The 9,866-nt window shown below is 42.1% G+C and overlaps 1 protein-coding gene across 1 annotated transcript; it reads right to left on the reverse strand.

The window, feature by feature from the left end:
- Positions 1–680: 680 nt before the first annotated feature.
- tepsin (TEPSIN adaptor related protein complex 4 accessory protein) lies at positions 681–9,681 on the reverse strand. Its single transcript, XM_015000334.2, has 13 exons — positions 9,592–9,681; positions 9,239–9,311; positions 7,729–7,820; positions 7,563–7,656; positions 7,395–7,462; positions 6,779–6,860; positions 6,619–6,690; positions 6,295–6,483; positions 5,802–5,985; positions 4,038–4,151; positions 3,873–3,951; positions 3,067–3,201; positions 681–2,983 (listed from the first exon to the last, which is right to left on the reverse strand). Exons 1-13 carry the CDS (start codon positions 9,628–9,630, stop codon positions 2,357–2,359), a joined length of 1,848 nt encoding a protein of 615 aa, XP_014855820.2. The 5' UTR covers positions 9,631–9,681; the 3' UTR covers positions 681–2,356.
- Between the last annotated feature and the right edge of the window lie 185 nt (positions 9,682–9,866).

Here is a 9,866-nt window from a genome sequence, read left to right on the forward strand (position 1 = left end):
TGCTTAATTCTTTATTCAGACATTTTAAATCTGAAGAAAGGATTGGAGGATTTCGTTTCCAGCTGATTAACAACAATCAGCTAGAAAAGAAACTGAAATATTTCCTTCCAACTTCAACTGTTGTTCTAAATTGGTTTATTTCACAAGACTGCAATGGAAGCACTTTTTTTCCCTCTCATCACACTAGTCACATTCTTTTTACATGCGCCGGATGTTGCCGCAGGCGCAAACCACGAAGAAGACGACAGGAAGTGGTAGGAGGATGTTCCCAGGAATGACTAAACACTTTGTTCAACTTGAAGTTATTCTTAAATCTTTTTATGGATAAAATGATTCTGTGACTTTTTTCTGTCTTTTTTATCTGCTCACATGCACATGGCTGCACATAACCACAACATATAAGTACACCAGTCTACACAATCCAAACGTCAGAGAACTTTTGGTTTTAAAGGCATACATTTTTAAACCTTGAATGTAGGTAACTACAACATGCCATGCTAAGCTAACTGTTCAGTTAGCTAACCTCACTTCAAATCTGATGTGATGTTTTGGTATTTGACACAATTATTTAAAGCAGCCTGAAAGAACTTTATTTCATGCATCATGGCTAATTTTATATGCGTTCCTCTTAAATATTTAAGTTAAGAGTTCAACTTGAGCAGCAATAAATAAGCACTGAATCGGTTGTGCTGTAACTAAAGTACAGCATGTTTTATTGTTCAGCAGCATGGCTTGTATTCACTGAAGCAGTTTATTTTCACATAAAGTTGTACTGCACTTTACTGTAGTCTGTAAATGTAACGTGACATTTGAAGAGACTGCAGATGCTTCAAACACTTGTCCCATCACAGATTCAAAACCTCAAATATGAAAAATAATCCATTCAATTTTAAATCATGCACATTACAACCTTTCAACTACAATTACCTCGACATTTTCCTCATGTAAAGAAAAATTCACACCCACATAACAGCTTAGTAACAAAACATATGGAAGACTAATTTCATTCCAAGGTTTGAGGTTAAAAGAAAAGCATCTGTAGTGCAAATCACAAATAGGGGGTTCCCTTAAAGGTTCACAACATGCACCAGAGGTGTTGGTCGTTACTTCAAAAGAAAGAAAAAAAAAAGAATCCTGAGATAAAGCAACCATGAGCTGTAAAACAATCTTTGTTCTCTGAATCTCTGATTCTGTGCTTACTGCCTTTCAACATTGTAAGGCATGTTTATATCCTGTTATTTCATAAAACCTCAGATGTTATAATACTTCACAGAAAATAAACCTAAGGCATCAAAGTTTGCAGACCCTCAGCCTCCCATCAGGACAGACATGCTCCTCTGTAGTTTTCCAAGTCAGAATCTTGGCTGAGTTTGTTGTTGAAAGCAGCAAATAGACAAAAAAAAAGTTAATCTAACAGGGACAATGTTCAGGCATAATAATATGACCCTTGTCAAGTAGTGTGTTCATCAGCCACAACCAGTTAAGCCATGGACTCAAATGACTGGTCTAACTAGACCCCAGAGGGTGTGCTTTGGTGTCTGGCACCAAGATCCTTTAAAGCACAGGTGTCAAACTCCGGTCCTCAAGAGCTTTTAGACTCTGCTTCAAACACCTGAAGTCACATTTTTAGGTCATTCTGAAGAACTTGACTCCATACAGAGGATGTAGTTTAGCCATTGATTCAGATGTGTTGGACAGCAGACACATTTAAAAGTTGAAGGATGCTGGCCCTTGAGGACTTCACTCTGACAGCCTCAAAGGAATTTTGAGCCTAGAAACCTTTGAATTGTTGACGATGAGAAACAAATTACGATAGTTTTCCACAGTTGTCAAAAAGAATAAGACATTTTAAAAAGTGTTGACACCAATAGAGGCTCTTGAGTCAGGCCTGCTAGAACAGAAGACACTTCTACATATGGATACTGAAAAACGCCTGTTCCAGCACCATCTTCATGCCTTTTACTCAACATGGTTGCTGACTAAAATGGGATGATCCTGACAAAAATGGACAGAACTCAGTTCATGCTAGTCCTACAAGCAAACAGCCCGATCGATAAGGCATCTGTAGGTGTTTGTGAGGATAAAGTTTACCAGGTACTACTAGGTATCACTTATAGCAAAATCAGTATCGGCCAAAATCGGACTCGGTAGGTCAAGCTTTTTAAAGATTGGTGATTGGCCAGAAATGTGCAATCAATGCACCCTTAAAAATTCATGTAGGTGGTCATAATGTTATGCCTGACTAGTTGTACATGGAATAAAGTTATAAGTTGTTAAAATAAAAATTAAGTTAAAATAACCCTTTTTGAAAGGCTATATATTTGACATCGGCATAGAACAGAAGTGTAGCAGGTAGTCAAGAGTTGAGAAAGGAGAAAACGGACACTGGTTCTGGATCCGATGAGACAGGCCTGCAGCCTGAAGGTTCCTCCTCTCTGTTTTCAATCCAAACCACGGAGGAGTTCTGTGAACATTCAGCGTTAAGTCCAGTTTGAGTCAGACTTGAGCTCTCGTCTGTCTTGTCGGACTCTGCGTGCAGGTTGCCTCGTCCATACAGTGCCACTCCCCTGGTCACCAGCTCCATCCCACTAAACAGACCCAGGCTGCTCTGATTGGCCGGCACACTCTCGGGTTCAGAGGTAAGAGAGGGACTTTCTTTGTCGATAAGCTCTGGGTCTCCAGCAGTCCTGACTGACTCGACCTTATTGCTGGTGAGATCGTCCATTTGCTCCAATGTCGAGCATCTCCAAGTCTCATCCAGACTGGAAGATGAAGACGGGAGATTTTGCGGTTGGATGATGCTGGACGAGAGCTCAGACTCATTAGGTCCAGAAAAGGTGTCGGCTGAGTTTGTTGCTTCTGAGCTCTCCAAGTGTACAGAGGGGTGACACTGATTAGACGTTGCCCGATGGCTGCCCTGCGCCGTGTTCTGTCTGGTGGCGTGTTGCGGTCCGCCCATCAGAGCCTCAAACTGTCGCAGAATCTGGAGAGAGACGATAAGCATTCCACCTAATCTCAAACCCTTTTGACCTCTCAGCCCTTCCCTTCCCCGTCTTCCTCTCTTACCTTGGTAGCCTTGTTGGCCACCGGTCCTGGAGGGCCCTCACTGAGTTGGCAGAGTCTGAGCTGAGTCGCTCTGAATGTTTGCTCCAGAGCAAGAAGGTCGGAGGTCATGAGGCAGGCGACAGCACACAGAGCCCGCTGCAGGATTAGAGAACCACAGGTTTACAGGAAGAACAACTCCTCACAGCAGACTGAAGGCTTGTCAGAAGGAGTGCACCGATCTTTAAACAGCCTGACCTGCTCATTCCGATTTTGGAATTGGAATGAGTGACGTTTCAGTGGGGTGTCACCACCCTGAGTAAAAGCCATGATCAGGGAGCCTTCAAAATGTGTCTGAAGCACTACAAATTACATCACTTAACTAAGTCACTGCCGTTCAAATGCAACATACGTCAACGTTAGGGTCGTTTTCACAAGCTTGAACAAAAAATGGACTCAACCTTCGTTAGGTACATTTATTTCACCTTTTCTCTCCCTCTGCTTCGGACAGTCGCCTCTAGTTTTTCTTCACTCCTGAGAGCAACGCAGTGGACAGTAGCAAACTTTGCAGCCAGACAGGCAAGAGCCGACAGGGTCTTGCCTGGGCTGGTTTTTGAAAAATAAAGTAACTTTAAATGCTTCATAATATTTAACTTCATGGTGGCTTTTATTTTACGCCACTATCAGTTACATGTAGAAGAAACCCTGGATTTGATCGATAGATTAGATCGGTTTCTAAAGAATTGACCCATCACCAATCTCCCAAAATGAAGGAAGTCGGGGTCGATTGATCAGTGCACCCCTGCCTCTCTGTGAGGTGTTTCTATTACCATCTTAACCGTGTATGATAGATCTTGAAGCTTGCTTGAGAGTAACTCCACCACAACTTCACAATTAAGAGTAGAACACCTGAGAAGGAGGGAAAGAGACGTTATTGTAGACGACAAAGAGAGAGAGAGAGAGAGAGCAGCTTGAAGAAGAAGAGAAGCACAGACTCTTTCAGGAAGTGTTGACTCTCCTCTCTGGTCAGGAAAACTTTGGATCCTTCGGTCAGTCTGCTGATCAGAGCCATCTCCTGACCACAGTCCCCCAGCTGCAGCGCTTCGGTCCTACATGTGGAGAGCAAGGCTTTTACAGAGCAATCCACTACAATGCAATTTTAACATCTTGTTGGTTTGGTTCAGCTGCAGTCCAAGCATTTTGGGTCTCATGAAGGTGGATTTATCTGAGCAAAAGCTAGATCACCGGGGCAACCAGAGCAGAGGCTGGTCTGTGCCAGTTCCAAGAAGAACCACACAAGAAGCTGAAGAGGCGAGCATGACGCGGTTCCCCTGGTAGATCTGTCTATAAAACATGACTCATTAAAATTCACAACATTTTAAAGTGGGGAAGCCGGTTAAAGACGAGCTGGACACAGAGAGCTTCAGTGGGGAAAAAAACCCTGACAGCCACTGGAATAAAAAGAACTCTTATGTTACTGAAAGAAAGAAATGAGTTGTTATTCACAAAATATTCAGAGAAATAAAAGTGTTTGAGTTATTAGGTTTCAAATAGGGGTGATTGACAGGGACTGAGCCTTTTATCATTATACTTTGAAGTACTAGTGTGATAATGACAACAGTGATACAAAATGTTTCAGGTAACTGCATGGCGCAACATTCAAAGCACCATGTTGAAAAACATTCACATGTGATATAAGCGTCTTCGGGACGCCGCTTGCTTAAGAATGATTTATGTCACTAAAATGATTAAATGAAACATCATTTAATCATTTTTTCAAATTTACTGATATTTATTGATGCTCTGGTGGAAAAAAAAAACAGAGAACTTTTTTTAAACATTAATTGAAATTTATGGTCACAATGTTAAATCAAAAATTTTCACAATAAATAATAAACGATACAATTAAAAAGTACGTTTTTTAAAGTTTCACTTTCAAATGGAAGACTTGGACTTGAATGAGCACAATGCAGACAACAAAAGTAACAGTGGAAAAACTCAGAGACGTCATGCGTTATTTTATATTTATTTTATTTTTTTATATTATATTTAGAATTCCTAAGTGCACTTTCTGAACCATTTGAAAGGTTTGTTTCAGTTTATTTTTTGAATGTTTGATAAAAGTAGCTTCAGTTTCTTTATTATTTATTTTACATTGATTGTTCTATTCTTTATTACACTGATAGAATAAATTAAAGTTGTTTTTACATGTTTGTTAGATTGTAAAGTTGTTGCTGTATTTCAGTGTGCTGTATTGGTGCAGAGTTAGCAAATGAATTGGTAATCAAGTACATTTATGTCTATCTAAAAAAAGAAACGTTTTAAGTCAATGTCAGGTTTTTCTGTACCAGATTGGTATCAGCCGATACTAAACCGATAATACTTCCAATAACTTCAGTATTGGAAGTGAAACAAGTGGATCGGTGAGTATCTAGTAAGTATCAGTCGACTGTGGAAGTTCAGGCTTGTCCTGAGCAAGTTTGCGCTTAAAAAAAAAAAAAAGCCCAGTTTTTCATAGTTTACCCCCAAAAAACTCCTAAACGTGGTTAAACAATGAAAACAGATGTGTGTGCTTTTCCCTAGTTTTACCTCCACTAGGTCGGGATTTCAACACAGATGCTGATGGAATAAAATGTGAAAAAATATAGTTAGAAGAGTTCTGCTGACGTGGAGACACATATTCACTCCGTATGTAAAACTCAGTTAAAAACCACAGCAACAACATGTCCAGCTAACGGATTTTAACAGCAGCTACTGACCGTTCAGAGGGGTCTCCGTTACTCTCTCTGCTGGCTCCTGATTGGCTCCTGCTGCCAGCTGACTTGCTGCCAGCAGAAGCTCTGCTGTTGGCGGCCATGTCCTGTGAGGAGTTGTGAGAGGAGCCGTTGCTGCTGTCCGTCTCTTCCCATCCGCCCCCCACCTGCCCCGGGCATCGCTGGCTGGCTGTGGCGGTGAGGGGACACACAGAGAAGGGATTTATTTATCTTTACGTTACCATGCCGCCAGGGCTGCATCGGCTTAGAAAAAGCAGAAAGTTGGTTTATTGCCTAAACTGCTGCACTGTTCCACAGACTGGGACTTTGACTGGGTCATTCTAACACATGAATACGCTGTATCTTCATCGTCGTTGTCCACATCGCAATTATTCACCACGACAACAGAAACAAATACACTGACTTCGTGGCTGCAACGTGGCGAAAACACTGAGAGGCTGAAGGAGTAATAATTTAACTAACAACACAAATGTCTCACCTTTCGGTCTGCGAGTGGGCAGGTTATAAGCGCACGCTGCCACGGCAACCTCTATGGGCGCGGATGGCGCCACGACGGCCCGGTAGTGGTTCTCATGCAGGCGGATGCCCTGGTGCTCAGTGGGGGGAAGGACGGCGCTGGCCACCACCTCAGCAGCCTTCTGGATCTTATCCAACAGGGTGTCATTGCCTACACACACACACACACGCGTGCGCATGCGCACACACACACACACACACACACACACACACACACACACACAGAGAGACACAGCTTCAGCTGGAGAACGTTCGACAGACTGAACAACAAACCGCAGTCCCTCACCTGTCCCCTGCTTCCCCGGACTGTACCCAAATCCCTGCAACCCCGACCTTTGGGAGCCTGCTGACCCCATTCCTAAACGGAAACAAACACACTGACGAGTGTTTGTTTCTGAGGTGAAACATAACAAAGCTCTTTTTTTTAAAATAGCACATATACTAACCCACAGATGCTGGGCCTGTGGAGTGAGGAGCGATGCTGTCTTTGGTGGAAACTGCATCTGTAAAAAGTAAACGGGCCACTTCCTGTAAAGAAAACAGTTCAAACTTACAGTCACTGGAATCAGAATCCCTTTATTGTGAAAGAAAGCACAACGACATTTAAAAAAAACAGCAGCTCTGGACGGCAGTGCAAATACATAAATAAATGAATACATAATTGTATTTAAATTAGCAGTATTATGTATTTTTCAGGCACATTATGCCATTTTATAGCACAATCAAGTAGCTATGTTACCTTCAGTTGTAATAAAAATTATGCATTTAAAATTTGACTTTGTAATTTAACGCCTTGAAATTGGGCCTCTGTCTCTTTAAAAACTCTCGTTCTTCCTGAAACTCCGCCTTCAGGAAGTCGTCACAACATGACTCCTCTATTAACCCTTTAACCATGTTTTTACCAGCGTCTCACTGAGAAGTAGCTCCTATAATGAGATCAGCTGATAAGCAGTTCCACCAGCTGCTTGCTAATTGCTGCTGGCTAGTCTGAAGGAGCTGAGTGGGATGCTCCATCATCTTTCTGCAGCCGTTGTAACAGTCAGATGATATCCTGCATCTCACCTGTGCTGCACTCCTCACTTTCTGGTACAGAGCCGTGCCGTGGACGGGGTCCGGAGCGCCGCTGTAAACTGAAAGGCAAGTTTACAGAACGTAAACAACCTGCTGCGGTTCAGGAAGTACGTGGAGCCTGAAGCTCCTGAAAACTTCGAGGGGCGGGGCGGGGCTCACTCGACGCCTGCTGGATGAAGGTGGAGTTCCTTCTGAGTTCCGTGAGGAAGTGCTTTGAGCCGTGTCCGCACAGATGGATGAAGATCTTCAGCACCTAGTTGGGGGAGAGGAGAGGCATCAGAAACCGAGGGGACAGGGAGGTGCGGCTGGCGCCGGTCGCTCTCACCTTTAGTTTGACGTGACACGACTCCACCTGAAGCCTCTCCAGTAGATACTCCAACAAACACTGGCCATAACCGGACGACTCGTGGCAGATTTCTAACAGCGGGGTTAAAGGTCAAAGGTTCGTTTTGATAAAGAGCAGCATCCTCTACATGAGCACAGCTTGAAAATAATCTAAAACATCAAACATAACATTTCATCAGAGCTTTTCTAAAAAAAAAAAAAAAATCTGCAAAGTGTGGCAGGCATTTGTATTCATCTCCCTTTACGCAGATTGCATGAAATCTAGGGCTGGACAATAAATAAATGACAATATATATTGTGATAGGCCCATGATCAATATCAACAGATATTGATAGAATATTCAATAATTTCACTGAACTCCAATTCAGAACTGCACAGCATTCTGGGGGATGTAGGCAGGGGAAAGGCTTTAGTTGCTCAACCTCTCACATTAACTTACTTACTCTTTGGTTACCTAGCAACAACCTGTTGAGTAACTTGCGCAGCAGCAGTTTCATGTTTTGCCACCATGCCTCAGAACTGCTTAAAAAACAAAAAAACAACGGCGTGGAGAGAAAACTGGATAAATCATGACAGGTCACGCTACCGTCTTGGCAGTATGTCAAATATTTAAAACAAAATACTAATCAATAATTGTGGATATTGATTGACATGAAACCCTTATATCGTGATAAGTTCAGCTGTATAATCCAGTCCTACCAAAATCAGTTTCTATTTTATTAAACACTGTACTGAACCTTTCCCCCCCCCAAAAAAAAACAGCATCCTGTAGACAAAGGGTGATCAATGTGTGGCCCGCAGGCAAATTATGGGCCCAAACATGTCAATGAAAACTGCTCAATTTATCATCATAATGTGGAAAGAGGATGAGCAACTGTTGACCGACTAAAACATTAATAAAGACGCAGCAAAGAGGCCACCAGCTCTGGAGGAGCTGCAGAGACAAACACATCAGATGGGAGAATCTGTCAGTTAAGTTAATACGAGTGGCAGAATGAGATTCATTGTTGGAAGGAAGCAACTGTTAATAGTTTGCCACAAAACATGTAGGAAACAGAATGCATTATGGTCAAATCGGGCCAAAACTGACTTTTCTGGCCTCCATGTAAAAACACTTTGCAGTGGTAAATCTGCATAAAGGTGAAACCATGGTGGTGGCAGCATCTTCCTATACTATTCATCTGCAAAGACATTAAAGAATAGTTCTGACTTTAAATTGTAAAAAAAAAAAAAAAACAAAAAAAAAACAGAGAAACCCCCCCCCCCCACCACCACCCCAGAAATGTAATATTTTTCTTAATGTTAGCCGTTAACATAAAATCCCCTCCAAAAAATATCCATACAAGTTTGGGGTGTCACTATGATACCGCTGTATTGTGCAAGGACTCAGAGGGTGTGAATACTTTGATGTTGAGTGGAACCGTGTAGCACTGAAGACTCTGAGATCTTGAAAATAAACCTGCAGGAACCCAACAGCCAGACAAGGATACTTCCAATCTCCTGGAAAAGGTAGCCAGGACAGGGAGTTTCATCATCTGCAGTTGCCTTCATCAAGGTGGGGATCTAAAATTATTATTATTATTATTATTAGGATATTAACACACAGGAGCCAGAAAAGTCATTAATAGTAATATAGTAACACAGTGACTTTCAGCTCTAACAAAATAAGATATGTCAAGATAAACTTGTTTATTTAGGTGTTTAGCTTGAACGCTAGCAATAAGAAACTACAAGCAGGATAAAGCATTAAAGGAGAGCAAGTTAGCATTAGCTTCTACTTGTCATCTTCCTCTAGTGTGTTTAACTGCTCGGTCATCATTCAACACAAGTTAAATTCACTTACTTTCTGCAGGAAAGATAAACGTTCCATAAATGCTGCCATGATTTAGCAGTCCTAGCTGCGTGTCACTCATTTTCCGGCTAGTCTGGGAAGGCGGGGTCAACATTGACAGACAGCCAATCTTAAGGCAGTAAATAGAATATTTCACGTCTATTCGCGTACTGACGCCTTCTCAGCGTGGGAATCAGCGAATCAGGTAGAAGGAAAGGCTCCTGGCCCATAACGTTTTTACAGGCATCATTTTGACTGATAGCTATGTGAGCCAATCAGACTTAGAC

This window comes from Poecilia mexicana, unplaced genomic scaffold (assembly GCF_051168715.1).
Source record: "Poecilia mexicana isolate PSO_F unplaced genomic scaffold, ASM5116871v1 scaffold_19, whole genome shotgun sequence".
NCBI classification, from domain to species: domain Eukaryota; kingdom Metazoa; phylum Chordata; class Actinopteri; order Cyprinodontiformes; family Poeciliidae; genus Poecilia; species Poecilia mexicana.